The sequence below is a fragment of the Corticium candelabrum genome, chromosome 7 (assembly GCF_963422355.1).
Source record: "Corticium candelabrum chromosome 7, ooCorCand1.1, whole genome shotgun sequence".
NCBI classification, from domain to species: Eukaryota; Metazoa; Porifera; class Homoscleromorpha; order Homosclerophorida; family Plakinidae; genus Corticium; species Corticium candelabrum.
Window position 1 is genome coordinate 7,948,748 of NC_085091.1, and position 19,049 is coordinate 7,967,796.

General features: G+C 43.5%; 2 protein-coding genes across 2 annotated transcripts; both read right to left on the reverse strand.

The window, feature by feature from the left end:
- Positions 1–6,724: 6,724 nt before the first annotated feature.
- Positions 6,725–9,900, reverse strand: LOC134181816 (zinc finger MYM-type protein 1-like). The gene is made up of 6 exons (XM_062649084.1): positions 9,623–9,900; positions 9,506–9,575; positions 8,085–9,263; positions 7,455–7,950; positions 6,888–7,018; positions 6,725–6,820 (listed from the first exon to the last, which is right to left on the reverse strand). The coding sequence occupies exons 1-6, from the start codon at positions 9,898–9,900 to the stop codon at positions 6,725–6,727; spliced, it is 2,250 nt and encodes a 749-aa protein (XP_062505068.1).
- A 3,879-nt stretch (positions 9,901–13,779) lies between these two features.
- Positions 13,780–15,132, reverse strand: LOC134181817 (uncharacterized protein K02A2.6-like). Its single transcript, XM_062649086.1, has 4 exons — positions 14,781–15,132; positions 14,264–14,699; positions 14,071–14,142; positions 13,780–13,996 (listed from the first exon to the last, which is right to left on the reverse strand). The coding sequence occupies exons 1-4, from the start codon at positions 15,130–15,132 to the stop codon at positions 13,780–13,782; spliced, it is 1,077 nt and encodes a 358-aa protein (XP_062505070.1).
- Positions 15,133–19,049: the final 3,917 nt, after the last annotated feature.

A 19,049-nucleotide genomic window follows, 5' to 3' on the forward strand; every position in this document is an offset into this window, starting at 1 on the left:
CAATACAAATTAATACAGTAAAAGTGGTTAGTGACTGTTGATTTAGTGCAATGAGATTGTGGCAGGTGAACGAGAAGACGTTCAGGGGCGTAGCGTGGCATGAGCTAAACCGGGCTAGAGTTCATCATTTGTAGGCGTAGTAATAAAATTGTGGACTGTGTGAGAACCAAAGCTGTACATAGTATATGCAACACCTTTTTCCAGTCTGGATCTGCCACTGATTCTACCGAATCAGTCAATTAGAAGCCAACAAAAGTGGGCGTGCTCCGTAGCATCGTGAAACTTAGCCCCCATTTCTAGAGGTCTAGCTACATACGCCCCTGAGACGTTGTTGTCGTTGTCTATGATTGCCTCAGTATTCTTGTTCTAGTTTTGTTTGCAATATATTTATAATATTATGTTTGTTGGTCTTACTTGTGTAGCAATTCAAATGTATTGAGAAACAGGTGAAGTACTTGTTTGCAATGTACCTCGTACTTTGCATGTGTTTTTAGTGTCTCAACTTGAGACGTTGGAAGCATCTGTGCAAATTAGCTAGCAAGGGGAACAACACATGATGTTGCAGCAAAGAAAGACACATTATTAGATTTGAACTCAATCTTCTGATTTCACTTTCTTTTACTACAAACTGTGGGATACTGTTGTGGAATCATTTGATATTTGTACACTATTGTTTGCCGCATGCAGCGTAGAAATAGTCTTAATTAAAATGAATACATCAAAGTTGGCAAATGCCATAACGCGCGCTAAAGACGTAGTTAAATCACGTGACTAAAAAACTCGCGACCACAACGAAAACTCATGTAGACAATGTTTATTAACAAAATAAATATATTACGCATTAAATTATCTATAGTATACTTTGATGAAATGTAATCGCCGCGTTAACTTTGTAAGTCGCACTCGTATCCAATTGAAATGTCACTTGTTTTCCTTGAACTGTCAGTTTTGCATAGATTTTTGTCGATCACCCTCTTGATATCATGGCCACACTCTCAAGTCTAACATCAACAGTCATTAACACTTCTTCTTCCACGTTTGTCGATACTGCGTAAACTTTACCTCTTGTTCGACTTCTACACACGCTAGCCACATGATTAATGAAGGAGCACTAGAAGTGCAAACCCTCGGCCAGTAGGCACTTTGAAGGTAATTTGTCGCGCTAAGACAAAATCATATGACAGAAACGCATGATGTGGGTAACAAAATTAGATGTGGGAACGTTACGAATGCAGCTAGATTAGCTAAGCGTTGTTTCTAAATGCATGTTACAAATGTAGTTGTTTCCAAGCGATGGAACAAGCCAAATGTTACAAGTCGGAGAGCCTCGACGCTAGGCCGGCCGGCAATCTTCGCCTTACGTGATGAAGTAACGGGCGTGATCATTGTTCTGTTTGTTGTATTGGTGGGAAACCTAGGTTACAATGTAGACCAAACAAGCAGATCACCACCGATTTTCCAGCTCACAAGAATGTAAAAGTCTCGTTCTTTGTGCAGTTTCTCTAGGCGTCTTGTTGTTTGTGCCGCTTCTCTAGCTAGACGTCGCCTACTGTGCACTGTACCGTATTTACACAGCTATCCGTCTAACCGCAATTCTGGTTGTTGTAATGAGGTGATCCCGATCCCAGAGCTAAAACAAAACATCCAATGTGGAAAACATGCACGTGCACATGTAGATTAGCTAGGCGTCTGTTCGCTCTGACTTTGGATACCGTAAAACAAAAATGAATAGAGACGCACTAGCGTACTTACAGGTCAGCCAAGCCACTTCGTTCGACAAACAGACGCTGTCATGGACAATGCACGTTCTACGTCGCAAATTCCCGTCAAGCGCCAAATTTCTGTTGAAGACAACACTATTGATATTTGCAACAACACCACGGCCGCTCAGCCACGCACACCCAAAATTTAAGCTGGCAGACTGCAGAACCACTATGCAGAAACACTGTGGAACAAGCACAATGTTACAAGTCAGGTACAGCTACACACCCTCGCTCCTGGTTGTTGTTGGGAAAACATACACGTACAAATGTATGTGCTAAACCCTTAAAGCAAAGGACTAAACACCATGTACAGGACGGACGCCCGATGGTCGAATTCTCGTTAGAAGCTACCAAAGAAAGAGAAGTGGAGCCTCATGATGACATCACGTTCGTCTATTGGTCAGTAATGACACCACTTCTCGTCTATTGGTCAGAATAGCTTCATTTACATCTGTACTAACCAACTATATATACGGTCGCCGGGTTGTCGGGTTGTCGGGTCGCCGAACGACTACTATACTTGAGACCCGGAAATCCGGGCCTCGGGTAATAATCTTACAGCGCAACTGGCATTCTTGACTAGAGGCCGTACACTTACAGTAAGGCATTATATGATTTGACCTGAAACAAATTGCAACACGAACTCTCTCAACTGTTTCCTACACAGAAAAGTGTGCTCTATAACATACTAAAAGTATCAGTAAATTCTTTGAGGAGAAGTGAGCGTATCACCTCTGGTAGCATTCAAATCACGTGACCTCCGAAACTGTCTCTTTGTCTAACTTACAGTTCTTCTGAAACACGGATATCGCATTGGGTACTGTAGAAACACTATAGTGAAGAACAAATACTTTACTCGAGACTTGTTCAAGGCTGCTCCGTCAGCGATTAGGCTAGAACGTACGTGATCGAAAACGCCGTCGTTTCCAGATTTCGTCGTGTTCTCATGTAGAAACCGCTCTGGCAAGGTTACGATTATCTCTCTGAAGCAGTCTACCCTTTGGCTTCACCGTTACTCACTTTTTCAGACCATGACCGAAATTGCGGCTAGTAGCCGGCGTCAAGTTCCAGTATACCCGAAAATTTTAGATTTGTCAACGTGGCATTGGACGCGTTAGAGGTGTCTAAAGATTGTATCATATTGTATCTTATTGTTGATGCAGTTCTCAGTGCCTTGGTGCTGGCCAAAACAGCTGATGTGCCTTTACCCGGAAGTTCAGATAACCAGGAATGTGGAAACAGAAGAGTTGTTAGAAGCTACAACCTCATCACACGAGAAGTCTGCTAGACATCCAGACCTGGATGAAGCTGCTGTTCTCTATGAGAAGGTGATGCAAGGTTCAATGTCTGCAGATCAAGTTTGCCAGTCTGATGTGATAACCAAAATCGGTGATGCTCTTCAGAGAAAAACCAAATTCTTGAAGTCATCTAAGACTGTTACAGTTTGGTTGCAGTACATGCATATGGTTGATATACTTCGCAAGTATATTCGGGCAGAGTGTATACTGGCAACTGGGAATTGCATCTCCAAACTGCTTCAGAAATGCTCCCTTACTTGGCCGCATGTGGACACAACCACTACACAAAATCTGCATGGATATGTTTGCAGCGAATGTCTAATCTCCACAATAAGCATCCAGATGTGTATCAACATTTTTGAGAAGGTCTCCATGTGGTGAGACGAAGTGATCGTTATTGGGCTGGCTTGTTCTGGGATCTCATCATCAAACAAGTGCTCATGAGAAGACTGAAGACCAGAGGGGGTCTCACAAGAAGACGAGGGATGACGGACAGCAACGCCTGACATGGTAGTTGTCCAAGCCAGCTTGTGCTGATGTGAACTGAGCCATGCAAGGGCTGACTGGGGTTAGCTACAACTCAGGAGAGCAAAACAAAGATATATACAGGGCTAGACAAGCTTGTGACTGGAAGATACACCCACAAAATTCTCAAGTATCTTCGAGATATGAGCCCCTTCACTTCCGACAATAGTCTACGAAAGCATCTCTACAGGAGTACATGCACACAGAACCGTCAATGTTGACAAGGCAAAATATATTGGAAATGCAATTCTGGTTAGCATGAAGGGAAAGACTGCTGCAGAGTATAATTTTAAGAAGAAAGACCAGGTCATCACTCTAGACACGAAGAATGCAGTCAAGGTTGATTGAATGCAGTCAAGGTTGATTGAATTGCAGTGCAGATTGACCCACAACTTTTCCAGAGACTCACGATAATTGCTGCAAAGGCAACTGACAAGTTTGAAGATGTCTTCAGGTATATGAGCTATGCAGTTATCCACCAGCCCTCTTTGACTCATCACTACTGCTTCGGGAGCCACAGAAGCCAGTACTGGCAAATGCCACCTGGAGCCTATTGGCACCAGACATTTCTGAGATAACTGGAGAGGTCTAGTATGTGTTGGATGTCGGTGCACTCATTCAGCGCATCCCATGGACGCGAAGGGCAACATAGCGAGAGATATGCTCAGTGCATGCAAAGTATGTCTCAAGAAAAGTATGGGGAAGCAGTTGTTGTGTTTGATGGCTACGTTGGCAAATCCACGGAGACAACGCATGCAAGACGAACAAAAGAGCATGCTGGAGTAACTGTAGCATTTACCAGCAATATGCAGCTTACAATGTCGAAGGCTAAGTTTTTGGCCAACAAGACCAACAAGCAGCAGTTCATCAACATGCTCGGAGATCAACTAGAGATGAACAACTGCAAAGCACAACATGGTCCAGGGGATGCTGATTTACTAATTGTACAAAAATCAGTGGAGTCTGCCACAATGTCGACCACTATCCTGGTCGGTGATGACACAGACCTTCTCATCTTGTTGTGCTATCACTCAAGCTTGCACTCTCACAGAGTGTTTTTCCAACCTGAGCCAAAGAAGAGCACAAACAATCCGCGCGCGTGGAACATCCAGGTTGTCAAGGAACCGCTAGGTCCTGAAATATGTACTCACATGCTCTTCTGCATGCCGTCCTTGGATGTGATTCAACCTCTCACCTGTGTGGCACTGGAAAAGGAACTTCCCTCAAGAAGTTCAAATCAAGTATACACTTTCGAGAGCAAGCTAAAGTGTTCGATGCACAGACAGCTTTCCCCGAAGATGTTATTGTTGCAGGATTGCAAGCATTGGTTTGTTTGTACAATGGGAAACCTGCAGAAGGACTTGATTCGCTGCGTTATACACGTTTCTGCGAGAAGGTGTCTACCAAAACATCTCATATTTAACCACAGACTCTGCCACACACTTCAGCTGCAGCAAAGTACCACAGTCTCCGTGTATACTTTCAGATTCAACAATGGAAAGGTTTTGGGATTGAACTTACGCCAGTAGAATGAGGGTGGAGAGAGTTAAGAAGGACTTAAGCCAGTTCAGACTGACTTGCCTCCAGCTCTTGATGAGCTCCTACGTATGATAAGGTGTAATTGTCAGACTGATTGTAGTACATTAAGGTGTACATGCAAGAAGTACAATGTGAAATGTGTCCCTATCTGTGGCAAATGCAGAAGATCTGGCTGTATAAACTCAGACCGGCTGACATATGAAGGTGGTGATGTTGTTGTTATTGTTGTTGTTGTTGTTGTTGTTGATAATGATGATGACGATGATGATGATGATGATGATGATGATAATGATGATGAATAAACAATAACATTGAGTGAATAAATAATAATTATTCACTATAGTAACTACTAGTATACATGGCCCGTCCTTCGTACGGGCAAGATACTGTAGTGTAAAGATAGGTCTGTGGACACGTCACGTGCAATCTTTGTTGAGAGGTCCCGGATATGCTGAATAAATTCGAATCTTGCTGTTCGCGCTTGTTTCGATAGAAATCGACACACTTCCCGTGTAGCGCTTGCTGCAGAAAACGTGTAGGTTGGATTCGGTGCAAATGCAATCTGAATTTGGAGAGAAACGCAAGCGATAGAAGAGTAAGTTTCGTCGGCAAGAGATATTCGATCGCTCGAAGCTTTGCTAAGGACGGCGATGCATAGGTCTACACAGGACTGGTGTGGGCGTGTGTTTGAATGAACCGGAATGTGTAGCGTTTGCGTCATCAATAAAATTTTACGCGGGGATCGACCCCTCGACAGGGGACCCGGTGCGTAATTTTTTAAATTTTTTACGCAAACCTTCCCCTGTGCGTGCCGAGTGTGCGTGCCGATTTCGGTTGCAAACGGACAGAAGACGTGGCCTCCAAACGCGAACACACACACAGACAGACAATTTGAGCTTTATATATTAGATTACATCTCATTAATCCGTTATTTACTTATTATACTTTATAGCCTTTACAGATAAGTAGTTGAAAAAAAACAAAGAAAGTTCAAACACATTTACAATTTCACAAAAACGTTGGTATATACGATAAATGATGGTGTAGAATCGGCAACAAGTGTGTTAGCGTATGACCACTTTTAGACACTTTCCCTGCAGATATCCCTTAAGACTTTTAGTATGTTGTAGAGGACACTTTTCTGTATACGGAACACTTGAAACAGTTTGTGTTTCAATTAGTTTAAGGTTGACTCAAAATTTGTCACGAAATGCCTGTACTATTATCTCTTTCTTGCAAACGTATCTTGCCACAATAGTTACAATTGACTTGCCATTGTTCATGCTTCTTGAAATAGCCTTTGGAGTGGGTGTCTTGTTCACGCTTTCTCACTACTTGTACCATAGATGTATCAATTTCTGCTATCGATTTGACCCGCTTTGTTGTTACTTTAGCCATTTGACACATCAATGCACATGGCTAGGGTAAGATTCCGCTTCTGTAACAACGTTTGTCAAACCATATCTTCCTTGATTCCACAGATAAGTCTAGCTCTCAACAGGTCATCAGCCATCACAGCCATACTCACATGTTCTAATCATTCCTTTCAGGGTCGTTAGATAGTCGTTGAACGACTCTCCTGGCTGTTGGTCACGTTTGTTACAAAACCCGTTCATACGTAGTATTCACCAATCCCATAACGTGGTCTTCCAATACTTTTAGAATTGTGTCTATATCTTTCCTATCTTGCTCTGGCTCAAATCGGATTGTGTCATACAAATATAGTGCCTCGTAACCAACGCAGGTGACAAAGGTTGCAAACCAGTAACCTCTGTGCTGTGTCTTCAATGCAGATACCACTTCGTAAGATTCCCATAGTTGCTTCCATCTCCGCTAATTGTCCTTTGCGTCTCCTTCCTTCAATCTGAGGGGAGTTGGTAGCAGAACAACGCCCTGCAGCATAAACTTTGGACTTGAAACTGCAGCACTGGATCTCGGAGTGTCCAACTCCTTTTCCTTCCTTTTCATTGCCATTTGTAGAGGTCAAGGTTTACTTCCTGAAACCATGTATCGTTTAGCTACTATATTTGACTATGTAGTCTAATACAACTCAACACAACTGCTACTAATGCACGTATTCTACGGCTACCGGTGTAGCAGAGAATTAGGTCCGTCCGTCAAATAGGTCCGCTTGCTAACGCACTTGTACCGGAAGACATTCTGCGCTAGCGCACCGCATCTACCTTGGATCTCTGCAGTCATTTCTCATAGGCGTAGGAAGTTTGGTGAGATTGGGAGGGGGCAAAGAGTGCAACCAGGTACTGCATTTTAGATATTGTTATATTAGTTGTAGTCAGTCTAAGAACGTGATATATATATATATACCTACAGAGTTCCAAAAAATGCCGTCGTCTTTCATTTGCTCCTAGAAATGTCTTAGCAAGTTGTTGCAAGTCTAGTTGATCAGTTCTTTCCTTGTGGCAGTGAAGTAGAAGATGATTCAACCTCTCCTGTGTCATAGATGATCGTAGGTAAGTCTTTATCCTCCGCAGAGCTGAAAATGTTCTCTCTGCAGTTGAGGTGGTCGCTGGTATTATATGGAACAATTTTAGAAACCTGTGTATTTCGGAGCAGAGTGCTGTAGCACCAGGTGTTTCCTTCATGGCTTGGCAAACTGTGCGGATATTTGTCACTTTCTTCAATGGTACTCCGGTAATTTCACCATACCGTTGGATAATGTCTAGTAGCATCTTGAGGTGGGTATCCAACCTTCCCATGTCAAAATCTCCCTGATATAGATCTCGGAAGTGTTGACTCACAGTAAAGGGTTCCCTATTTGATGCAGACAACACCATTTGTTCCATATCTACTACTACAGAAAAGTTCTGTTGGGCAAAACGTCTCGCAATCTCAACACTTACAACATCCAAGGCTTCAAAATACTTCTGCCTGTAAAATTCCTTTGGTGTCCTGTACTGAAACGCCTCAACTCCGTCATCCAGTCTGCGAGGAATTTTACGCTGCCTTGGAAAACAGGATCATCTGTTAGGCTTTGGGCATCTCTTGCGACACGGTCATGGAATTTGCTGAAACAAGTATCCGTTCTCTTGTTCGTCAAGTAATCCTTGATTATTAGAGCTGCTTGTTTGGCTTCTTGAATTGTTGTATCCCGTCCTTGCAGAGTCCTGGAGAGTTGCTCAGTTGGATCGAATACTAATTGGCACAGCTTTAAACCAAAATAGACGTTGAAAGTCTGTAGTTGCTTGGCAAGACCACCAGCTTTAACTGCGTACTCATCTTTACCGGTTTCGTTGATTTGCTCCAGTACTGAAGAAAGAGTGCTGTAGTTAGCCAATACAGCACTTATCGAGGAACTCCGAACTGTCCATCGTGTTGGACAAAGCGGCCTTAGGTCATTTGCCATAGGAGAGAGCTGTGATTTGACAGTATGAAAGAAACTAGACCGTTTTGGAGAATACTTGATTATATTGACCACCTCTATGACCAATTGCAGAGTGTCACGAACTATTGTACAGATACGAGCGGTGTCTTGCAAGCAGAGATTCAAGCAGTGTGCAAGGCAGTGCACATGAAGTGCTTTTGGCTGTTCATTCCGTATCCGAGCAGCGACTTCACGGAGACGCCCAGACATGTTGGCAGCACCGTCATACGCTTGCCCTCTACATTGATCAAGTGGGAGTACACAGCGAATGAGAACGTCTTTCAAACTACTGGTCAACGTCTCAGCATCCGCTTTTGGAACTTCCATCAGCCCGACTGGCTCTTCTAGAATGTCATGGTCATCATTAATCCATCTGATGACTACGCACATTTGCTCGTGAAATGATATGTCTGTTGTTTCGTCAGCAAGAACAGAAAACCATGGGACTGACTGAATTTCTGACAAGAGGCTCCGGAGCAGGCTCAGAGCCATAAACTGTATTTGCTTATTAACTATCTTTGGAGACATGTATTCGGCCTCTGTCAACCACCGTTGTAGCTCAAGATCATCATCAGCACGCAGCTTGAGCAATTGAAAGAGGTTTTCTTCTTTGTCTATGTGACCCCTAATGGCTAAACCCTGGCAGGTAAGATATTTCAGGGAAGAAAGCTGCTTTAGCAGCATTTGTTGTCGAGACCGTTGCTGCTGCTTACAGTTCTTGTCAAGCATTGCACCGATATTTGGTGGTTTCTTTACCTTCATAACGGCTTCAAAATGAGAATGATATGATTCATGCTTAGAAAAGCAAATGCAGAGCCTTTTCCAGTTTGAAAATCCAACTCTTGTGAAAGAAGGGTCTGCTTTTGTACTCACCGTTAAGCTTTGCTTAGTTTGTGCTTTAGTGCAATAGAAGCAAAATAGCAGGCCTGTCCGTTTACACATGGAAAGCCAAGGGCACTTGCCAAACCAACTGGGACTCACTGACCGAAAATGCTGACCTTTACCTTTTCCAGGCTCCTACTCACAGTCAGCGCCTTGGTAGATGTAGGTTGATTTGCTTTTACACAACTGACATCACAACACACTCCACTACATCCTGTCTCTTCATCCCTTACTTCCACATCACTTGCCTCAGAGTCTGACTTTGCATCTGGTTGGAACGGAGCAGCAGCCTCACCTTCGATATCATGTGACCGGTCAAGTACACGTTGGCGGCAGTTCTTTGTTCCAGTGTCTCCACTTTTACCATCCTCCGGTAGTACCTCACTTTTCCCTCTCCTTCGACTTTCTCTTGAAAGACATCATCCTCGTCGCGTAAAGTACTCTCCGCTTGCTGCCTGCTAGTCTTGAAGCCAAAATCAATCAAAGTCATCCCTGATTTCTTACTCTCCATCGCACAATTCTCTGTAACCACTTCCCGGATTCAGCACGTTCCACAATAGCAGTAGCGTACGCTAGGACATAACTTTCTAGAACGCAGCGGAGAAACGATCGGGGAGTCGAGGCTGGCAGATACTGGTCCTTGGAGTGGCGGCCTGATTGATGGTCCTATGTGATGCTCTAATCGCCGCATTGATACAGCTTTGGAGGCTAAATGTTGGGTGGGCCATGGCCCTCTGGCCCCCCCCCCACCCCGGTTCCTACGCCTATGTTTCTCTTCGCGGATTTAGTCATAGCGTAGTAGCTGATAAGATCCGTCGAGGATTTAGTCCGCGCATTAGCGCGCGCTCGTATTGATCAACAGACTAAAACGTAAGCTCGTATGTTTGTCAAACAGACATGCGCAAGTGTGGAGTACCTCTATACGAAATCGTCATCATATATCTTGATTTTACACACTGCATGGTAACGTAATATAACTGCAAATTAATGGAACCAATTTGGTTCGAAGATACCCTAGCTATACTGGAACGTCAAGCAAAACTTACGCAGTACCAAAAATAGCAGCAGTCTGTATACTGTAGTGCAAGCTAATAATCAAGTGCTCCAGAGCTATTTTAACGCAGAATGAGTGTCATTTGTCAGAATTACCAGGAGTTCTGTGCCATATGGATGATGTTTTGATTTTTGGATTAAACCAAGCTGAACACGATGTCAGATTGGCTAATGTCTTAATTCGAATTCAAGAAGCAGGAGTTACATTCAGTGCATCCAAATGCGAGTTTAGTGTACCCACTACCAAGTTTTTGGGTCACGTGATCGACGCAAAAGGAATACGAGCAGATCCAGGAAAGCTTGCAGCCATTCGAGATCTTGAACATCCCACAAACGTCTCTGAGATACGAAGATTTATGGGCATGGTGAACCAACTAGGCAAGTATTCACCAAACATTGCAGAGATCAGTCAATCCTTACGAGAGCTTCTGAGTCTAAACGCTCTTGGTTGTGGGAGCATCCTCAAGAACAGGCCTTCACACAGCTGAAAGAGGAACTGATCCGTCCTATCGTTTTGGAGTTATATAACCCACGGAGAAACATCAAAGTTTCTGCAGACGCTTCATCTCATGGGCTAGGTGCAGTGTTACTCCAGGCAACAAGCAACGGAGACAAGTGGAAACCAGTTGCATATGCCATTCGTTCAATGACAGACGCTGAGAAACGATATGCTCAGATCGAAAAGGATGTCTTAGCTGCGACAGGGGCATGTGACAAGTTCTCAGACTATGTACCAGGTCAAACCTTTCATATTGAGACAGACCATAAGCCATTGGTTCCGTTGTTGACGACGAAGCATCTCGACAGCTTACTTCCACGAATTGTCCGTTTTCGACTTTGTTTAGCACGTTATGACTACACCATCAGCCATGTACCAGGAAAATTGCTCCATACCGCTGATACACTGTCCAGAGCACCGTTACCAACCACCATTCATCCAGACTCACTTCAAGAGGAAGTTGAGGTATTCGTTGAATCGTTAGTTTCAAACCTTTCCACCACAGAAGATAGGCTACAGGGATACGGAGAAGCGCAAGCTGATGATTCCAAAGAGGTGATGCAGTTTTGCAAAGACGGCTGGCCAAACAGGTGCCCAGCGAACACATCTCTGATACCTTACTGGAGAATTCGATCTCAATTGTCAGTATAGAACGGTCTTTTAATATACAACAATCGTGTTGTTATCGCAATTATCATGCAAAGAGACGTCCTGACAATGATCCATGAAGGACATCAGGGAATTACTCGATGTAAGCTATGAGCCAACTCATCAGTATGGTGGCCAGGCATATCAAGACAACTCGTACAGATCATACAACATTGTGGTTCATGTCAAAGAGAAAGTCGAGGTGTAGAGCCTTTAATACCCACTGAACTGCCAGATTATTCTGTCTAAGAAATAGGATCAGACTTACTGGAATTCAGAGGAGTACAGTACCTGATCGTCGTCGACTATTTATCAAGATATCCAGAGCTGATAAAGCTGTCGTCCACTACATCGAGCAGCATCATTCATGCTTTGAAAGCAATCTTCTCTCGACATGGCATTCCAGAGATTCTGAGGAGTGAAAACGGTCCTCAATACTCTTTTCATGAAATGAGAGAGTTCGCAACAACTTATGGCTTCACACACATCACCAGCAGTCCAAGATATCCGCAAAGCAATAGCCTTGCAGAAAGAATAGTGAAGTCTGTTAAACAGCTACTACAACAATCCAAGAATCCACATCTAACGCTTCTAAGCCACAAGACAACACCTCTTCCATAGTGCAACATCAGCCCATTAAAACTTCTCATAGGTAGACGGCTTAGAACTAACTTACCACAAGTTCCTGAATTGCTAAAGCCTCAACGGCCCTATTTGAAAACATTTTGCAACGCTAACATGGAATTCAAACAGAAACAGAAGAAACACTTTTGATAAACGACATCAAGCCAAAGACCTCCCAGAATTACCAATCTACACAAAAGTTTGGATAACTTCAGAGGGAAAGGAGAAGACAGAAACAATATTTTCCAAGTCCTCCACTCCACGATCCTATAATGTTGAAACTTGTACTGGAACAGTCAGATGAAACAGATGCCACATTATGCCTACTGGATCTGGAGCAGGTACTCAGTCTGGCGGCACACCTCCTCAGTCAGAGGTCCACAGTCCCTCTACCTCAAGCAGGCCAACAACACGTCTTCAGACAGAAACAACTATTAGACCGCCTGAAAGGCTAGACTTGTAGTAGAGAAGATGTAGTGCGAGCTAATAATAAATTTATGAAAGTACGCATGCGCTGACTTGTCTAGAACTAAATCGCGTACGCTGTGTCGCGTTTATAGAGCACTGCCAATAAACCAGCACAAACACTACACATAGTTTTCTTTCAAATCTAGGCACTCTTACACAATTACGTGGAAAGTCTTTTGTCACTTGGTAATAGTGTCTAGTGTTCTGACAATTTGTACAATCTGGACCTCAGTAGGTACATCTTTGAGTCTTTGTGTACGGTTCTTGTACTTAGTCTATTTCTCTTCCTTTGTTTAATTAAACATTTAAGTCATGATCGAAGAACAGATAACTCAATAAATTATGCTTTTTGTCTTGTTTGCTCAATCCAATAATATGAATGAAAAGTAGAATATAATTAACCCATCACATGCTATGTGGTCGCTTAAATTCTACTTTTCATTCTGTTTGTATTGAAAAATCTTGTAATATCTTTAGTTTGTCGTTCTCTTGGACTCACGTTGGGGTTCTCTGGAGCAAAGTCATACCCATGGATAATCAAGCTGTAGACAAAACTGACAAGCGACATGGAGGTTTTTACTTTCACAACATCATCATGTCGATTCTTGTACAATGTAGATGTCAGTGCTTAACAACCAGAAATTAGATGTGCTAAGGTCTCATTCTTGCTTACACACACACACACACACACACACACACACACACACACACACACACACACACACACACACACACACACACACACACACCGCCTCCTCTCTTCTCCTTGAGGGCCGTGCAAGAGACTACATCGACCCCTATCATACTCCACGTGATCCAAGTTTATCATCGTCGTCGTCTTTGTCACTGTTGTATAGCTCACCAGCCGTACTACTCCTCTGTAGTGTAGTCTAGGTTAAGTATCGCGTATGCTGACTCAGTGGACCGGTTATACCAGAATCTATTCTGCTACAGCAAACGACACGTACTCTACTGCACAAGTGCACTCAACGCTAATTTACGCTTGACTAACCTAACATGTACGCAAACCGCAGTCACACCTAAAGCGCTTGCTCGCTATACCACACTCTCCCTTCCTTAGTCTGGTGCTGTCCTTATCTATTGTTCAGGATATCTTGCTGGTGGTTGTCTGTTTTGTCTCTTTGGATGTCGTCTGGGAGTCTCAATCTCGTGGTCTTCTGGAGGTGATAACGTTTCCTTGGAGATCAAGGTAGACTCCTCATCTTGGTCCTTGTGTTGAGTAGATTGAGTTTCAACTACTTGTCCTGTCTCTTTCACAGGAATGACTGGACTGGTATCTCTTCCACCTCTATCTCTGGTACGCTTACATCAGATGTTTCTGGTACACTCCGTTGATCTCTCCACCGCATTTGGTCTATATGCACGTACCTGGAATGTTCTTCCACATTCACTAAATAGTTGGTTGGTCCTAGCTGTTGTTCAACGGTTCCCACCAACCACCTACACGACTATCTTGACGTGGATTCCACACACTGACTTTACAACCAGGATCCAGTTGTCTTGATCGTTTGGTAGCTTCCTCGAACTTGATTCTCTGCTCATCTCTGTCAATGCTTCTTACCTCTGGGCGCAACAAAGATAACTTAGTTCTTGTATTTGTTTGATCAACAGCTCGGCAGGAGTTTTGCTTGTTGCAGTATGTGGTGTCGTACGACCGTGTAGAAGGAACGAAGACACTTGATGACTTATCGATATTCCCGCTGGTCGATCCTTCAAGCTCTCTTTCAACTCTTGTACCATTCGCTCTACCTGTCCGTTAGATGCAGAATGGTAGGGTGGAGTCAGTTGATGCTTGATTCCATTGGCCTCCATAAACGCCTTGAAGTCTTGTGCCCTAAACTGAGGCCCGTTGTCGGTTACAAGTCGCTGTGGCAACCCATGACAAGAAAAGCTTTTTCGCATAGCTTCAATTGTCTGCCCTGTAGTAGCATGTATACCTAGTTTGTGAACTTCCAGCCATTTAGAGAAGGCATCTACAATAAGTAGATACTGCTTCCCTGCAAATTATGCAAAATCTGCATGGACACGTTCCCATGGTGATGTCGGGTAGATCCATGGATGTGAGGGTTTAGTAGTACTTGGTCTACTCTTCTGGTTTTGGTACTGTTCACATGATCTTGCCAAATCTTCTATATCCCTGTCCAGATTTGGCCACCACACATAACTTCTGGCTAAGGCCTTCATTTTGCTGGTCCTCAGATGACCCTCATGTATCTGCGCTAATACAGTCATTCTCAATTCCTCTGAGATGATAACTCTGTTGCCCCACAATACGCAGCCACCTTTAATCGAGAGCTCATTAGCACGTTTAGCAAATGGTTGTAAGGATTGGTCTACATCTCTGGCAGTCCATCCGTATCGAGCATATTGATATGTTCTCCTTGTCACCACATTCAGTTGGGTTGCCCTTGCAATCTCTTTGGCGGTCATGGGCAATGGTTCACAATAATCCACTCTAAAGATTTGCTCACTTGGTTCATTCACTGCTACCGGTACAGGAAGTCGAGACAATACATCAGCTTCCTTGTTATCCTGCCTGCCCTGTATTCTAACTCATAGCTGTACGCACTTAATATGAGTGCCCAGCGCTGCAGTCGTGCAGCTGCTAACGTAGGAACTCCTTCCTTAGCTCCTACAATCCTCAGTAGCGGTCGATGATTGGTTACTAGCGTAAATTTCCTTCTCATCAGGTATTTATGGAAGTGTCTTACTCCATAAATCAAGACTAGGGCCTCTTTTTCTAAATGAGCATAATTCTTCTCAGCTGGAGCTAGTGTTCGTGTTGCAAATTCGACTGGGCGGTCAGTGCCATCTTCCATGACATGACTTAGACACGCTCCTACTCCATATGGTGAAGCATCGCAACTAAACTTGATGGGCTTACCCAAATCATAATGTACTAGTAAGTCCGATTTCACTAGTGTTTGTTTTGCCTGCCGGAATGCCTTCCTCTGTTGATCCAACCATTTCCAACGTTGCTGTTTCTTCAATAAGATATACAGTGGTTGTAATGTTGATGAAAAATTTGGTAAGAACTTCTCATAATAATTTAGAAGTACCAAGAAAGCCTTCAATTCAGCCACGTTACTAGATTCAGGTGCATTTTGAATCGCTTCCATCTTACTCCGAGATGGGGATATGCCTTCTGCACTCACCACATGCCCAAATATTCTACCTTAGACTTTTCAAGTTCACATTTTTTCATTTTTAGCTTAATTCCGGCTTGGTTCAGTCTTTCCAAGGCCTTGAATAGCCTTTGGTTATGTTGTTCATCATTGTTGCCCACTATTAGAATATCATCTAGGTAGCAGATGACTCCGTCCAGTCCTGATAGAACGTTATCTATAGCTCGCTGCCATATACTGGGTGCTGAGCTTATGCCAAATGGCATCCTTGTGTACGTAAACATGCCCCTGTGTGTATTAATGATTAGGTATTGCTGACTTCTGGGGTCTACTAACATCTGTTGATAGGCCTGTTTGAGATCTAAACAAGAAAATTTCTTCCCTCCTGCTAAGGTCAAAACCAAGTCATCTGGATTCGGCATCGGATTGATCCAAATCAATATAGGGGTTGATGGTGACCTTGTAGTCGCCACATATTCTAACATTTCCATGCCCCTTTCGAACTACCACGATGGGTGCTGCCCATTCACTCTTCTCTGCCAGTTTCAGAATACCTTCCTTCCGCATTCGTTCGAGTTCAGCATCGACCGTAGTATGCTAGGCATATGGAATCGGTCTGGGTCGATGAAATTTTGGTTTGGCATCTGTATTCAACATGATGTTAGCCTGATATCCAACCAATGTACCTACCCCAGTGCCAAACAACTGTGGAAAGTTTTCCACTGGGTCTATTGCCTGAAATTTTTGTAGAGTGAAGATTGAATCCCAATCTAGTTAAAAATGTTTCAACCAGTCTCTACCTAGGATGGTGGGCTTGTTCTTCACTTTTACCACATGAAAATTTACATTTACTTGCTGTCCCTTATATCTTACAGGAACTTCCGCTTCTCCTTGCACATTCAAGGGCTGTACATTGTACGCGTGCAATCTGACGGTACTTGGGCGCAATTGTATATGTTTCAAGTACTAATATGTACTAGTGGGGACAACCGTAACTGTTGCTCCGGTATCGATTTCTAACTCTATCCCTCTTCCAGCAACGTCCATTTCCGCTGTGACACCTCTCTTGTCCGAGATACTATAAGCAGCACTAAGTGATTCCTCGTCTATGTGATGGGTAGTTCGGGGCTTCCCCTTTGCACGTGTTGCGTCTTTGGAATCTCTACTCTGCATTCTCTTCCGGCATACTCGACTAATATGCCCCTGTCCCTTGCAAAATGTCACGTTTGTGTCTTAAATCTACAATTCTGTGGCGTATGCCCTTTCGTTCCGCATCGGTAACATGCATGTTCGCCACCACTTTCGTATTTCGTGGTTTTCGTAGTGACAACTGTTGTGTCTTCCGAACAATAATGTACGCGGTCTCAGACTTTAGAGTAGGCGGACCTTGTGGCGCACACCCACGAAGAACCCTAGTCTCCTGTCTCGCTGCTTCGAATGCCTGTGATATTTGCAGAGCCCTCTCTAATGTAAGGTCTGCCTCTGCCATCAATTTCCTTTGTAGTGCTTCACTATTCAACTCACATACGAGTTGGTCGCATAGCGCGGTTTGTAAAGAATCCCCAAACTCGCAGTACTTCGCTAATTGACGCAGCTCACACAAATAGACAGCGATTGACTCACCTTCTCGCTGTTGTCTTTTGAAGAACTTGAATCGCTCTGCTAGGACGACTACTTTGGGCTGGTAGTGCCTCTTTAGTACGTCAATCAGCGCCTCCAACTCGAGATCTTGCGGCAGTCGCGGTCTTACTAGGTTCTTTACTAGGGTGTAGGTCGTCCCTCAGATGCTCGTCAAGAACACGGCCTTCTGTTTGTCTCCACTTTCGATCGAGTTAGCCGTACAATACAAGAAGAACCTCTCTTTACAGTTCTCTACGGTGTCAATTCCTGGGCTGAACTCCGCCAAAGTCCATGATAACTTGCAGCAGCCATACGGTTGTGTATTTACTTTGATAGTTCAAACTCCTATCGTTCAATGACAATCTCTTGTCGCAACTGTATCGGTGCTCCTCAGTGTCGTACCGATCTTCTTGTGGCTACGTACTATTCGTCACTCTCCGAGTATATCCTCGCCGCCAATTGTTGTATAGCTCACCAGCCGTACTATTCCTCAGTAGTCTAGGCTAAGTATCGCGTATACTGACTCAGTGGACCGGTTATACCAGAATCTATTCTGCTACAGCAAACAAGACGTACTCTACTGCACAAGTCCACTCAACGCTAGTTTACGCTAGACTAACATGACACGAACGCAAACCGCAGTCACACCTAAAGCGCATGCTCGCTATCCCACAGTCACCATCCGTGAATGATTTCGGCTTGCCAGGGAATCCAAAAAAGACGCTGTGCGTTAGCGCTAAATGCGCTACAAATCTGCGCTAAGACCAAATCCGCGAAGAGAAATGATTGCAGAGATCCGAGGTAGACGCGGTGCGCTAGCGCAGAATGTCTTCCGGTACAAGTGCGTTTAGTGTGTGTATGTGTACTGGTTTTTTTCTGTTTGTTTCTGTATATTTGAATGCATTCATCATGTCAACAGCTGCGTACATGTTAATTAATTAATTAATTAGTGTGACAATGTAGCTGTAAATGTAGTCTTCTGATTGTCTGTTTGCTTGTTTGTATCTACGCCTAACTATCATAGTATTTATTTGTTTGCTTGTTTGTTGGTTTATTTGTTTATTTTTGTTTATTGAAAAGTTGGCAACTTGCTGTCTAGTAGTTGTGTATTTTTATGTTAACCGTGTTGATTGTTGATGTTAATGTTGCAATTGCATACTCAGTATGGCAATAGACTAAATTAGATCAAATATAAAAGTATTGCTTTATGCTAAAAATATGAATACTAATTCCTCAAAAGGGGGGCTTTATCACAGTTGCACCATAACATTTCGTTTTTGAGCGGTTTCAGACTGGTGGCTAAACCGTAGTTAAGTTCGATTAAGATAGGTTAGCTAACTCAAGTTAATTAACCAAGATAGGTTACAGCAATTAACGTGGTTTGACACTGTCTCGGAAATGGTCACGTGCACTACTGTATCACTATGCATCACTAGGCACTTATAACACCTTGTATGCAACCGGATAATGGCAATTATATAACTGTATATTTTCGATCATTTATGGTGCATGTCTCTAGGAGCTAGCGTTTACATGTACAGTATTGAGCTCCGTGGTCAACACGCAAATTGTGTCAAGGCTGAAAATTTGCACGCCTCGCCT

What these genes read in the sequence shown, in the direction of transcription:
- LOC134181816 (XM_062649084.1), bottom strand. Translation starts at nt 9,900, where the DNA reads ATGGAGAGTAAGAAATCAGGGATGACTTTGATTGATTTTGGCTTCAAG. An exon ending in GGAGCCTGGAAAAGGTAAAG is followed by an intron (nt 9,264 to 9,505) that starts GTCAGCATTTTC and finishes GCCGTTATGAAG; the next exon opens with GTAAAGAAACCACCAAATAT. An exon ending in ACGGCATTTTTTGGAACTCT is followed by an intron (nt 7,019 to 7,454) that starts GTAGGTATATAT and finishes TTTATGCTGCAG; the next exon opens with GGCGTTGTTCTGCTACCAAC.
- LOC134181817 (XM_062649086.1), bottom strand. Translation starts at nt 15,132, where the DNA reads ATGACCGCCAAAGAGATTGCAAGGGCAACCCAACTGAATGTGGTGACA. An exon ending in AAACCAGAAGAGTAGACCAA is followed by an intron (nt 14,700 to 14,780) that starts GTACTACTAAAC and finishes CATAATTTGCAG; the next exon opens with GGAAGCAGTATCTACTTATT. An exon ending in TATCTTTGTTGCGCCCAGAG is followed by an intron (nt 14,143 to 14,263) that starts GTAAGAAGCATT and finishes ATAGTCGTGTAG; the next exon opens with GTGGTTGGTGGGAACCGTTG.